General features: G+C 45.8%; 1 protein-coding gene across 1 annotated transcript; it reads left to right on the top strand.

Moving 5' to 3' along the window:
• The first annotated feature begins 391 nt into the window (after positions 1–391).
• Positions 392–1,762, top strand: LOC146190741 (uncharacterized). The gene has a single exon (XM_084599833.1). It carries the CDS (start codon positions 413–415, stop codon positions 1,283–1,285), a length of 873 nt encoding a protein of 290 aa, XP_084455959.1. The 5' UTR covers positions 392–412; the 3' UTR covers positions 1,286–1,762.
• Positions 1,763–14,008: the final 12,246 nt, after the last annotated feature.

Below are 14,008 nucleotides of genomic sequence, written 5' to 3'. Positions count from 1 at the left end.
ACGTCATATTAAATACCACCTGACATAACCATACATTAACGAAGCCGTACAAAGGTGCCCCCATGGCCCAGGAGTCTGACTCGTCGATGTGTTTGGCTCGGGGTCTAAGGGTCCCCGCGGATTCAATTCCCATGCCACCTTCTCATCCCAAAGGACATACCCAAGTTGGTAACTCCCGCAATCACGTCATGTGGTATCATGACGTCACACAGCCCGACGACCAATGAATGCCAAGGTCGATGCCACCTGCCAGTTACCACCTTCCAGAGTCATATGTTATCGTGATTTCCTTTTTGCTCAGAAAAGCACGGTACCTTTAACGCTGCCACGATAAATCGTGACCGTCCTATGCCTGCGGTATCTGAGAATTACTGTTGCTGTGTGCAGGGCGGGCTCCAAGCGGCGCGGACCAATGGTGGAAGCATCGCTGCAGATCTTCGTCCGAGACATCGCAGCCTCTGAAACGCTGTCGCTCCGGAAGATGGTGCTCCGACCAGACCTAGCATGTGTCAACTATCGCGGGGATGACCTTCCCACCACTGCGCACTTCGGCGCTTACGTCGACGGCCGTCTGGTCGGCGTGGCGTCCGCCTTCAACGAGCCACTCAACTTTCCCCAGACCCAACGACTTCCTCCTCAGCCGCACCACAACTGCAGCCCCTCCGCTGATACCAACGTTGAAGTGTGTAACGAAGGCTCTGACCTAGATCAAGGCAGCCAGCCTGGCAAAGGGGTGAGCGGCCAGCAACTAGGAAGCGAATCGAACGAACTGATATCCGAGAAGGTTTCAAAGCTTACCCTCGATGCGTCGTCCGAATCGGAAAATACGCCGCGCGTTGTCTCCAAAGAGGGCAGTGCCAAAGTGTCTGCGGCCGAAGACATTGAGGTAACTACAGAGGCCTACTACCAAGGAAGTCGTCCAGTTTCATCGAGGAGCTCGCAAGTGTGCCCTAACACCGGCATCGTCACAGCATCGGAGTGGAAACGACCGACGTACCCTTCGCAGACCAGCGTGGACCGAGCAGTCCGGCTTGCTTCGGAGGCCAACTCATGGCGCATCCGAGGACTGGCTGTGGACCTTCCACTTCGGGGTCGCGGCCTCGGTTCCCGGCTCATATCGACGTGCATACAGCATGCCATTCAGCAGCGAGCTGTGTGCATATGGTGCGTGGCCCGCTGCTCGGCCGAGCCTGTGTATGAGAAGATGGGCTTCCAGAAGGCCGGGCAAGTCTTCCAGCTGGAAGGCATCGGACCAGTGCGCTACATGGTCCGGGCCTTGATCTAACTACGTTGTGGACGCGCCACAAGAGTTGTGTGTGCGAGTCTGTGAGTGAGTGTTTGTGTGTGAGGTGTGGGGAAAGGAGGGCACACAATGCGGTCGGGCTTCAAGTTGAGCTCATGGTGATGCAATGCCGTTGACGTCAGCATCCGTGTGCTCTTCACGGTTACAAGTGGCCCCAGGTGCTAGCACACGATACTAGCGATTCTGCCCGAGTTGCTTGAGCTGTGTTGTCACGGAACTTACAAGTCAGTAATGAGGGTAGGAAGATTGTTCTAGATAGCCGTCATCAACTTTTTTTGCTTAAAAGTGAGCGCAGAAATGGCCGTCAAGAAGACCACGAGTAACGGAGACAAGAATGGTTTTGTACAGCTAAGGGAATTTGTGCTGTGTGCGGCTGCCTACCAATGTCATAGTTGGTACGCAGCCGCTGCAAAGGTGCCTTGTGGGACCAATCTATATTGATTACTCGGACATGCACGAGGCCACACGCTTCAGTATTTTCATCACTTCTTTTTTTTTTTTCGTGAGAGAGTTTGCCTCAAGTGTATCGGCGACTGCGTGGGACGTGTGGCGGTGCTCGGTTTCGACGAGCCCGGATCACGGCTGGTAACCCGCATATGGTTGCTACGTTCCATCGCAGTTTCAAATGGAGAACAAGCACTGACGGTGCTGAAAGGATGGCGTGTTGCCGCCCGCTTAATCTACTGTGCACACCTTGTTTCCTGTCCTGCGACCACTCGATATCGTTGTCGAGTTAATTCGTCGGCAGAGGTAGTGCCTGTTTTAATTCTATACACCTACGTCTTGCCTTTTCCCTCGTAATTCTCACAACAGGCGACAATCTGACCTGTATACAACTCTCTACTAGAACGTGCTCATTTTCTGACACGATAGAGCATGCGTCGATGTGCCAGGAGAACATTTGACGGAGCGAAGTAAGAACGGTCCTGGTGCTAGCACTGCGTTAAGATTACCCCATAGCTGTTTTCAACTAGTAACACTGTCTCGAACTCTCCTCCAGTTTATTTAAAAACAGTATCTTGTACTTCATTCCCAAGTGCCCGATTAGCGCTGATACTACCAGACACCGTGGGATTGAGGGAAAAGTCAAGGCACCTCTTTGATACTTTTCCCTTTTCCTCCCTCATGGTATTAGAGAATCGGTCAGCTTTCAACATATATTCAAGCGGTGATCCAAGGCCTTTTCGCTATTAGACTTATTTATATTTTCGAAGTAGTTAATTCAAGCACAATACCGTCCCCTGTACTCCTCGCGTTCTTACCTGTAATTTTCGAGTTTTTCGAGAAAGCAAGTAGTCTTTGTACACATAATCAAGCAGTCATCTTTCGATCCAACAGCGCCTTACATGGACGTAGTCTTTAGAAAAGCACGAGAGGTAGCCCAGTGCCCGTTGAACAACGTCAGGACTGGATAGATGAATTTTTCATGGTACTTCTTCATTCGTTCTCTACACCCATGTAGTATAAGCCCTCTCATATCCTATACACATCGCAAACTTACAACCACAGAGTTTTCGTCGATTAATAAGTGGCTACGTATGACATGATCGCTTTGACTGCCTCAAGTGACATGCAAAACAAGAGTCGTCTCATGTTCAAAATTTCTCTTTATTTTGTTTGCCTGTTTATATCGCTGACATGCTATAGTCTTCCCCCGTTGCCGGTTTTCGAGGACCCTCCGAGTAGCCAAGGTGAAATGTACGAAGGTTTCTGCTAGTCTTCGGCTCTGCTTTTAAGCACAGCAGTACGACTTAAGCCAGAGCGCTGAGCGACACATAAACATACGCACATCTACAATTTAGGCGGTAATGCGTTAAAATAATAGTCAGTGTTCCCACGTGTTTGCTAGACATTACCATGTTGGTGACAGCGTTCAGGCGAAAGCCGCAAGACCGTAGCAAAAGGCCCCGCCTGTGCTAGTTTTCATGGCAATTTTAGGCAATATTCTATTCTTGACAACTTTGTACATAAAAGCGCCGGCTAATGCTGGCACGCACTAAGACTTCTAGAGCACGGATGTTGTGAAATGAACCTCCGCGCGAACGTCGAAGCATGGCATGTGCAGTTAGTGGTCCATTGGCATCGCAGACGTGAGAACCGAGGAAAGGAAAACGCAGTCGATGACTAAAGGGACTCGGGCAGATGTAGCTCAAGAAAAATTAGTAGCCATGGCAAACCAGGGAACAAGGGGACATTTGGAGGCCCTTGGGAGAACATTTCCCGTACTGCGAATACTTTAACCGACACGTAAAATCGACGGTGCAGGTCGTTTAACTGCAGCGAATTAAGAATCGGAGCGTAGGGTACAAATGAGGCGAGGTCAGATGGTTTTCCGTCTGTCGCATCCTCACCGGCGACTTCATCAACAGCCGACGTGAAATAGTGACAACAGCTAATCTGATAATTATGTACCTTTTCATCAGTCTGGTTGGTGCAGTATTGGATAGCAGTGTCGGAAAGTATGGGGGAGGGAATGTGATAGGTGTAACGCTACAAAACCGGAAGAGGCAGCGCCTACTTAAAAGCAGGCGTTTGCTGATGATATTCTGAGTTAAATGAAGAAAGACAGGCATTTGATAAGGCAGGAAGCGCGTAGAACCGATATCACTCTACGGAAATCCCATCATTTGGCTCCGTTAGATGCGTACAAGATATAGTGAGGATGAAATACACAGGCAGAACCTCATGTGGTTAGGAAATTTGTAATGATCACTCTGACCGTGACTGACGCAACAAGTGTGCATTTGTAAATATTTGAAATTGCATGTGGAAGACGGCGAGAAATGAATATTGAAAAAATTAGCACGCAGCATCGAAATCAACTCGGCTATTTGGACAATATTGAGAAGTACAGATGACGCATTCGAAGTATCTGACGGGAGAGAAGGAGTGAGGAAAAAAAAATGCTACGACCTGACGCAACGCTTGAATTTCTCTGAGGCACAAATTCGTTAGGAATTGCGTAAACAGTTTAACACGGTGCCAACACGCGCCAGCGTCTTCCTTGCACGCGTTCCGCACTTTTCCGAGCCAGTTAACTCTGTCGACGTGACATGGATTAAAACTAAGCAGCGGCAAGTCATTTGGCTGCAGTTACATAATTTACATAATTGCGGACGATGACGTTTTGCTACTAATACGTTTAGAAATGTTTTAGTTGACGCACAGCAAGCTTTCACTCATACAGAGTTGAGTATTTGTGAAAGGCTAAGCTTTCGATAAACCTTTGCACTAAGCACTCAGCCCTCATCTATAAACTCATGCGATGATCCTCTTAGAAAACTCTATTCGTCCAAATGACTTCATGTCTTCTTTATTCCAGCTAGCCATTGCGCACATTCTTGCACCGGAATACGCTTTTTCGCGTACTTTTTATCTTTTGTATGCTACTCTCTTCGACTTTCCAGCGAGCGTTGCTGCATCAGACACATTTGTGTCACTTGTTTAAAAGCGTACCTTGCATTTTCTGTATTATAAGAGGACGCTGCAACGTTTGTACTTTACGCTCGCTGTTCGCAATGTTCTTCTAGTGTTCTTCCTTGCTCGGGCATATCGTTGAGTTTGTTCCGCGCAAGTTCTCCGCAGCCGAGAACTGCGCCGCGAGCTTTGTTCTTGTTTGGGACCTGCCGACTTGCACGCGGCAAACCCGCTCCATGTAGTACTGAGATGTTCCGTTGCCAATTCACGTAAGCAGCTCGTGCGCAGCATGTGCATTACGTGAACTTTGTTAGAGTCTTCAAAGATTATCTAAGACGTTGCGCGAACGCATTTTTCATGTTAAGAGAATCAAAGCTGACTTCGTGCCTAGTTTCTCATCGCGACATTTATAAAGCGTAGAATGAACCAAAAGACTGGCGATACAGGTTAGAAAATTTTCCCCGAAAGGCCCATGTGTTAAAACATGGCGCATTTGATAGCGATTAACTACCACGCCACCAGAAGTCTACATTGAAATCAAGTGCACAGGGTTGCTAAAAATATCCGGCTACATAAAGCCTGAAAATGAATCTGCCTTGCATTAACCTCTGTGGCGTTACCGTATATTGCCAAGGGTGTTTGCGCTGAAATAGTACGGCGTCTGTCATAGCCTGAGTCGCTTTTGGACGTTAAACTCTACAAACCGAACCAAACCAATAAACCAATCCAAACCAAACTCACTTCATCAACAAAATACGTTCAAAGGTAATATCTGTATGTAGTTCTAAGGGCCTTGGCCTTTAAAATGATTCAGGTATTTAAGGTCTAGTTTTGTGGTAATAAAGGTAATCCCGGTAACGGCTGGAATCAAATGATCTGAAAATGTCATCTTTGACAGATTAATGCTAAGGGCTGCCTATGAAAAAGTTTCACCGATTGTTAGCACCACAGTTAGCTATAGTATTGAGACAGAGTGCATGGCAATAACTTCGCCCGTTTTCGCTCCAGATTCAGTAAACCCTATAGCCCTCTAAAAAAATGAATAAAAAGAGTTGGCTGCCAAGTTCGCATCTGACGCTATCACATATTAATTACCAAAAAGTGACGATAAGTTACAGCGGGTGTGATTCAGAGTTTTGTTACAGTTACGAATGAACGACTCTGGGTTTGAACAACCCCGCTGACTAAACCGGAAAATGTCTGTCCAAGGTCGGGCGTCCGAAGGTGCAACGTCCAAGGCAAGAAGCCAGTGTTCAGAGCCAAGCTTTTAAACTTTCTAACTGCCTGTAAGCTGCCATTTAGAATTAGGAAGTGCGCATTTTTGGCGCCTTTGCTGAGATAGAAAGTGAAAAGGGCGGTGACATTTTTTTTTTTTTTTTTTTTTCGTTGCGAGGAGGTGCACCGCTGACGATATGCCTCGCTAACTAAGCGTTTCTGGCAAGCTTAAGTGAAAGCGCCTGTACACTTTCAAATTAACGGCCAGAATTCGCTCGGACGTGTAGCTTCCACATTACGTGTCTTGAGATTAACCATCCAGAATCGCGTCATTTTACGGCTCTATGTCAGTGCTGCTGTGATCTAGAAGGGAGAGAGAACAGGCACACATCTCAATGATCTTCAACGTATTTTCTGTGATCTTTAGAACAGATGCAGAAAAGTGCATCGACGAGGACGAGAAAAGAAAGACAAAAAATCTTGAAGTGCTAAAGACCGACACCACAAATCAACGCATGCGACTTTTTTTTTTTTTTTTTTTTTACTAAAATCATGCACCTCTCACTTTTTGAAGGGACGGTTGTACTGAAATGGGAAGTAAATGCCGTGTTGTTTCGTAATAACGGCAAGTGTGATACTGTTTTGCCAGTGTTTTGTCAGAGTATTAATAAAGGCGTCGGGGCGTACAGACTGATAGCGAAAGTGATAATGGCCGCCAGCTTGGTAGCGCAGGTTTTTTGCTAATCGCGTCTGCTGATGGCGAACTGACTGTAACCATCGTCTACCAAGCAGTGCGTATAGAAAAATGCAGTAGATACTTTGCGGTTTTTCTCTACAAACGCGTATTTCTAACATCTTTCCGTGGCGACATTTTTAAGTGCATGAGTGAGCTGACAAATAGAAAGCCCTTCCTATTTAATAAGCACTCAATAAGCGCAGATAAATTGATACATGAAGAAGGCTTAAATTACATGAGGCATTTGATGGTTCAAGCCCATCGCATATCATTTGCCATGCGCCTGTTGAGTTCTTCATTGTATATATATATATATATATATATATATACGAAGTATTCTGCCGCCGCATTCATTCCGCCGTACGTAGAGCTGTCACGGGAATAAGAGAAGAAACATCACCGTTTGATGGCGGCTTTAAGTCACTACAGTGGTACATTCTAACCATTTTGCCTCTACGTAAACGCAAGGTTTTTTTTGTGCGAGGTGCGAGGTTCTTTTTTTCCGGAGTTCTTTAGACGTAGAGTACTTTAATCACAATCCCCACCAGCGTCAGTCACTTCGTCTCTGGTCCCAGACCGCCAGCGTGGTGATGTTTTCACCACCGACCGTCTTCGTTATTGCTTCAACTAGAAGTGCCAACCGTAGATGTAGGTCCCGCCTCTGCTGAGAAGGGAGAGAGAGAAACCGTGCTCAATCTCATCCGTGATAAGCGCGATGCCCATAAGGGTGGAGAAAGTTACGCCTAGATGTGTATGTGGCAACGCATACAGCTGTTAAAAAGTTTTATGCCAGTTGAAACGCTAAGCGTATCGAAGGCTCCGCGATGCGAGACACAGACGAAAGTGCACGTATTCATACATGTAAAGTGGATTGTTACAGACATGTTTGTTAAGGTTCAGGGAGGGATAAACACAATGATTCCTTCGACTCTATTCCATCTTTATCGTCCCCCACACTGAGTGGCAGATCAAATGGTAGTGGGGGTGTGATTTCTCATTGTTTAGGGAAAGTCAAGAAGATTGGAACCGGAATAGAAATGGAACTGAATCATTGTGTCATCCCGGCCTAAAAAGAACGAAATGTATGTTGAGCTCGAGGTTTAACAGCGTTGGAGAGGATGGTGCATGATGATATGGCTTGAGCGTGTTTCTGGCTTTCAAAATCTATCATAAGTGCTTCTTCTGCTTGTTACTTCGCTTCTAAAATGCAATTAACAAACATTGCAGTTTGTTGAAGTCGCTTTAGAATGCTGTTAATAACGCTGGCTAAGGTGTCCCGCAATGTGATATGCGACGTCGAGTTCTAACTGTTTTAACACTTGTATGTGATGAAATACGGCTAAACTGTTCTCATGGCCTCACGTTTTCTCATCTTTTTTTTTTTTTTCGACATCCTGCGCACACTAAAGAATAAAGTGATGTCTGTGTTTCTCCTTTTGATGTCAGGATCCGCAAGCCTGCTCTCACTTGAGATCCGTTCTTGGCTGGTCTGAGCTTTTATTTGCTGTTCAAAACAGGAATGAAGCTGGCTCCTTGTTTCACACGAGGTTGTTTGTGTACGCTTCATTTGCGCTGTCCATTCGCGCACAAATCATACCTGTTGAAGTTGGCAAGGAGCAGCTTTGTGAATCCGGACACTTAACATACTCTGTCTTCCCCTCAATCCTTTGTTTTAATTTAAGGAGCTCTGAAGCACGTTTCGTCGAAGGAAAGTTTTTTTATTAATGGAGGTCTTCCCTTTCCATGCAGAATGCGTGATAAATGTGTCCCGCGAAGAAGAAAGCCTGGGGCTGATAAATACGAGAAAAGCGAACAATTTCTGGCTAGTCGTACTTAAACTTGATGCCTCCTTTTGTCTTTTTTATTCTCTTTTGAGGCACGCTTGCCAATGTGCGATTCTTCTGGTCTTTAAGTGGAATCTGTCCAATGGCAACTGAATGTTTTCAGTACATCACAAGGGGGCAATCCGACGAAGACGGAAGAAACAAACTATAGAAAACTAAAGATAGAAAAACTATGTTCCGGTCAAGAAGCGTGCTTTAGGGCTTCTTAAATGTCATGTTTGTAAACGGCTCACAGCTGTATTCGCGCCCCTTGTCCTTTCTTACGGGAAAAGAAAAAAGTGAATACTTGCGTGAAATGTGGCTCCAGCACCTCTGTTTGCTCCAAAACTATAGCTTTCGCGCTGAGAGAGTCGGCAATTACAGTCAGTGCATTGCGGTGTGTGACGGAAGAACGGCTTTGTGTGGCTCTTCATCCCTGTACCAACCTGAAGCTCATCCTCCGCTTGTTCGCCCGCTGAAATGCCTTGCTCATTCCTGGACTCCTGGACCGTAGTGTAACAACTTGTTTCGAAGTTCTTACTAAAGTGAATGCTTACTCACGTCTCCTGTAATAAGAGAAAGCCAACTGTAATACAAGCTAAACTAATAAAGATTCTTTATGCGGATTATTAAGCTCCTTTTCTTACTCACTGTTCTAAGTGTTCATGTTTCTTGTTGCATGAGCTAGCAGAATGCTTGAGCGAACCCAATTAGGTTCGCATCACTATGCTCTGGAAACAGCGCGTCAGCTTATAATGTACTGTCTCCGCCTGTCGGTATAGCTTTTCAACGGACCAAACAAGAAAGGTTCCTCCAGGACATCATTCCTCCTTGTTTAGCGCTCGCAAGCCACACCGCCTTTCTTGAAGGTTCTTCGGGTCTTTGTCTTGCAGCGGCTATCATTTGTATGTATGCCTCTTTGTACATTTCAGTACGACGACGAATGGCCTGCCGCTTCCGCTTGTCACGTTTATACGCCTCGTTACCCCTTCCGGTCTTGCCTTTTTACCATCATGCGTGTCTTCTTTCCGCTCTCTTTGTCGCTTACCAGTCCCCCCCCCCCCCCCTTTTTTTTTTTTGCTTCAGCTTGTCTTACCCTTTCTCAGAGCAAAAGGTCACAGCTCCTGATGTGATCATCGCTGGCATCATAAAAAAAAAAAAAAATCCCCGGCACCCTTAATTGTACATTTTGCTGAGCTCATACTAACAGAGTAGGTGCTGTTTCATCAGTCAATCAATTTCAATCAATCAATCAATCAGCTAATAAAATGGCTCGTAATAAACAAAGTTCGTTTCTTCAGCTGAAGTCAGCGAAGCCCATGCCCGCCTTTCTTAGTGGCCGCAAGCACCTTTATTCTTTAGACTCACACTCTTTAACTACAACCCCTTAACTGGCACATCTAATATGTCGCACATTTTATTAACATACGGTCCTAAACTGCCATGTTACCCAGCTACTAGTCAAGAAGCGACCCCTCGACATATAGATATAAAGCCCCGCTTTAACCAAGCTATATGAGCGTGCCTTGCGTGGCCTAGGAATATAGAGTGCCTGACATGGTACCGAAAAGCCCTGCAAAGTTGATTTCTGTCTCACTGTCTCACCTCGAACGAGCAACCCGTGTTGGCAACTCCTCCCAATTTTCTGATATAACGAAGTTTCGTTACACCGCAAAAACTATCGACGAACAGTGGTCGGACAAATGTCATCTGCCAGCTACCTGCCGGAGCCATATGACCGCGATTTTTGTAGAGAAAGCTACACTACTGTAGATTTTCAAGCCGTCGGCGTGGCACCGTGGCAGCAACTGCCAACTTAGGTCTCTCGTTTCCCATGAGACGGTTATGTCGGAATCAGCTTGCCAAGACCCTGGCATTCACGTTACCCCTATAGGCCACTAAGGCACGTTCATACGGCTTGGTTAAAGCGGTGCTTTATATGTGCGCTGGTAGCCTACGCTATCGCGTCATATCCTTAAAGGCGGAGCTTAAGTGTCCCCCATATTTAGATGCAATGAACGCCTTTACCTCCACCAGCTAAAACGACGGGGAACCTTGATGCGTTCAACGAAACGCTGGTTGTGTTCGATGCAACGCTCGGTCGCCCGCAGCCATGAGCTTTCGCTCCACACTCGGTTCAGCAGCGCTGAATTTGCGTAATATTTTTGCTCACAATGCAGACCCCGCCGGATTATGCGCAAAACGGCGTCTTCAAAAGGGAACATATGATAGTTATAAAAATAGACAGTCCAAACACGCTCTAGCGCTGTGGGACATCGTGAGTCCAGCTCATCACACGTTGAATTAAGAGGTCGAATTAATGCTGAACAGTCCCCTATACGGCGTCCTTCAGAACCCATATGCAGCTTGTGGGCTTTAAGTGCCACATCCATGCCACACTTTCAAATATAGTAGAGTCGTGTAGGTGTAATGTATTCTTTACTACACTGCCCAGAAGTGAGCCTGTACAAAACAAAAATAGCAACTTAACGTTCTTGAGATTTTCTTGAGCCCAAAGGCAATGCAAGGAAGAAATTCAGTCGCTTGATCCTTGCGGTTGTAGCAACGGAACAGCATTTCGTTGCATTCTGATGCTGTCCTTAGTGTGTTGAAACCATGCTAGTCTTACAATCTGCAGGACTGGTAAATTCTCGTAAGGCAGGATATGCTGGAACTGGCCTGGTTAGGCAAGCGGCCTCCTTCGGGTGGCGGAACGAGAAATTATTTGCTTCAATGCTGTTTATTATACTGTTTTCTTTTCTGTACAAGTTTTGTTTTTCTATTTTGCTGTCTACCGATTTGTGTTTCAAAAACTATGAAAGATATCTCAGTGTGGTATACGACCAGGTGGGTTGTGCAGCAAGGCGGACACTCTAAAGCCTAAAGGCAAGACAAACAATTAACTAAATTGTTGATTCAACTTTCTATATTTAATATTATGGATAATATTATATCGCGAAATTGAATGCCTACACCATCATAGGTGAGCCACCTTTTTAAATGTTCTTAATCGTCAATGTGTGTCAAAACATAGAACCCCAAAAATTGCAACCAGCTTCGCTAAGTTGACGAAGGATGTCCGTATCATTTCGCATTAAAATGCGAAAGCATTACTTCACGATGTTCACAGATATCTGTCCGCAGACCGCGTCCGCAGGCCGCGTCAGCAAAATTGTGTCCTCAGCAGTTGTTAGTAATTGAGAAGTGGTAGAGGTTAATTAGTGGTGTCAATAAATAGAGAGTGGCGTAATTTTGCGTCCGAAAAAATAATGAGGCCACTAAGTTAATTAGGTAATTAATTACAGGCAAAAATGTAAAGGTAAAGGCAAAAATGGTCTCATTAGCCAATGGCTTGGAGCCACATTTGAATGTATCAAATATTAAAATAGTGAATTAAATCACTCTATTAAGGTGACGTCAATAATATGACGTCACGCAACCGTGAGTAGAGCCGGAAGGGATAGGAAAGGATTGGCGCGCAATTTGAAAGTACCAAGGACTAAAATGAGTAAACAAGAAGTGAATTAAGCAACTAAAAGCAACCAGAAGCAACCAACAGCAGCATCCGTGCTTTCGCATTACTCCAATGCAGATTCTGCAGTGCTCTTTAATATTTTTTTTTTTTGTATCCAGTTCAGCTCCGTTTATTAGAGCATTCATAGTTGGCCAAATACGAAGCATCTGGTTTAACATGTTGAGTATTATTTCACATTCTGTTCGAGGCTAGGATTTCAAGGCCAGGTTTGAGGTAAAAACCGGTGAAACTGGTGACTGGAGACCGCAGTGGTATCTCAGGGGTTAAGACACTCGGCTACTGAACCGGAGTTTCTGGGTTTATAATTCGACCGCGTCAAAAACATTTCGATGGAGGCGAAACGCAAAGGCGTCCGTGTGCTGTGCGACGTCAGTCCACGTTAATATCCCCATGTGGTCAAAATTATTCCGGAGCCCTCTACTACGTACGGTCCTACTTTCTCAGTTTCTTCTTTCGCTCGAACCATCCCCCTTCTCCTTATGGCGCTGTTCAAGAGTTCGCCGAGAAGTGTGAAACACCTTTCCCGTGAGACACCGTGAACCTATTTACATTCAAATTTACCTTAGTGGTAGCGCACTGCAATATTTTGAAACGGCGAACCAGGGGCGTTCGATCGCACTTTGCGGCAGGGGCTCCTTGCATGCCGTCATTGCATTCGCCTCCCCTTCGCGGGGCAGATGACGGCTGTTGAAACGCGCCTGCCTCTCTCTCTCTCTCTCTCTCTCTCTCTCTCTCTCTCTCTCTCTCTCTCTCTCTCTCTCTCTCTCTCTCTCTCTCTCTTTCTTTCTTCCGTTCTTTCTTTCATCATTTATTTCTTTCTCTCTCTCTCTCTCTCTTTCTTTCTTTATCTTTTCTTTTTCTTCACTTCTTTCTTTGTTCCTCTTTTGCAGCGGTGGTAGCTCAGCTATGGAGCCAGCTGGCGGGCCCGCGCACTTTTTTCTTCTTTCCTACAGTCGCAGCAACAAAACCAGATGGTTGAAATTAAACCCAAGACCTCCACTATGGCAACCCATTTAGCCAGCTTATACGTACAGATTTTAAATGTTTATCAGTACATACCAGAGGAAACCTTGCAATGTTTGTCAAGGATATACTAACACGGGGCCCCGTAGGGCGAGGCGTTACTTCAAAGAAAATGAAATTATTTGACGATAATCATGCAAAACCAGTTGCTGTCGTTGCGCTCTTAGCTGACATGTTAAATAAACCTTATGATAGGGTAGAGCACAATGGCAGGTGAAACCACGTATCACTTATTTGGCAGCCAATATGAAGGAAAAGAAGGAACTTTACTACAACGTACACATTGGCAAACGAGAAACTTGTCGAAAGAAAGCTTATTCATTTAGCAATGCTTTACAACGCAGCCCATGCCTTCGAGTAGACATTTGCCAAGGTGAACAAGGCTAGCGGGTCCGCCCTCCGGCCAGAGGTAATCCGGGTACGCCAAGCAGATAATTGATGATGACACATGGTAGGTTGATGGCAGGCTGACAGGCAGCGCAATGAGCAGCGACTTTCCGGCTTGCATACTAGGGCTTCGAGTGTGCCTCGCATCCAAAGCACAGAATTACAACCACGACATGCGGAAGCCACGTAGAGCGAATGTTGGCCACGAGTCCAGGCGCGGAGCATTGATGACCGATCTTACAACGCTATGCACGCTGGAAGATCCCGGCCACTGACGTGACCTCGTGCAATTGTCTTCTCGCGGCGACTCCGCTATAACAACACCTCGAACAGAAAGCCTCTTTCTTGTCGAGTTTCTCGCCGTTGGATTAACTTCCGTCGGGGTACAACGGTTTCGTAGATAGACCGCTCAATGGAAGTGCACTGTACAGCATTATTTTTCTTCGCTTCATCGTGCAAGTTCAGTTTCGGTGTTGTTCGATACTTTAGTGTATTTCACTTGCTTCTGCTTTATCTTTTTTTTTTCTCTCTCTCTTTCTGTTTTATAGAACACGCTCCGTGATAAACTA

This window comes from Amblyomma maculatum, chromosome 4 (assembly GCF_055883805.1).
Source record: "Amblyomma maculatum isolate TAMU_Amacu chromosome 4, ASM5588380v1, whole genome shotgun sequence".
Lineage (NCBI taxonomy): Eukaryota > Metazoa > Arthropoda > Arachnida > Ixodida > Ixodidae > Amblyomma > Amblyomma maculatum.
The sequence above is the reverse complement of the archived record's forward strand: the minus strand, read 5'-3'. Positions and strand labels throughout refer to the sequence as shown.

Coding starts and splice junctions, on each gene's coding strand:
- LOC146190741 (XM_084599833.1), top strand. CDS start 413: ATGGTGGAAGCATCGCTGCAGATCTTCGTCCGAGACATCGCAGCCTCT.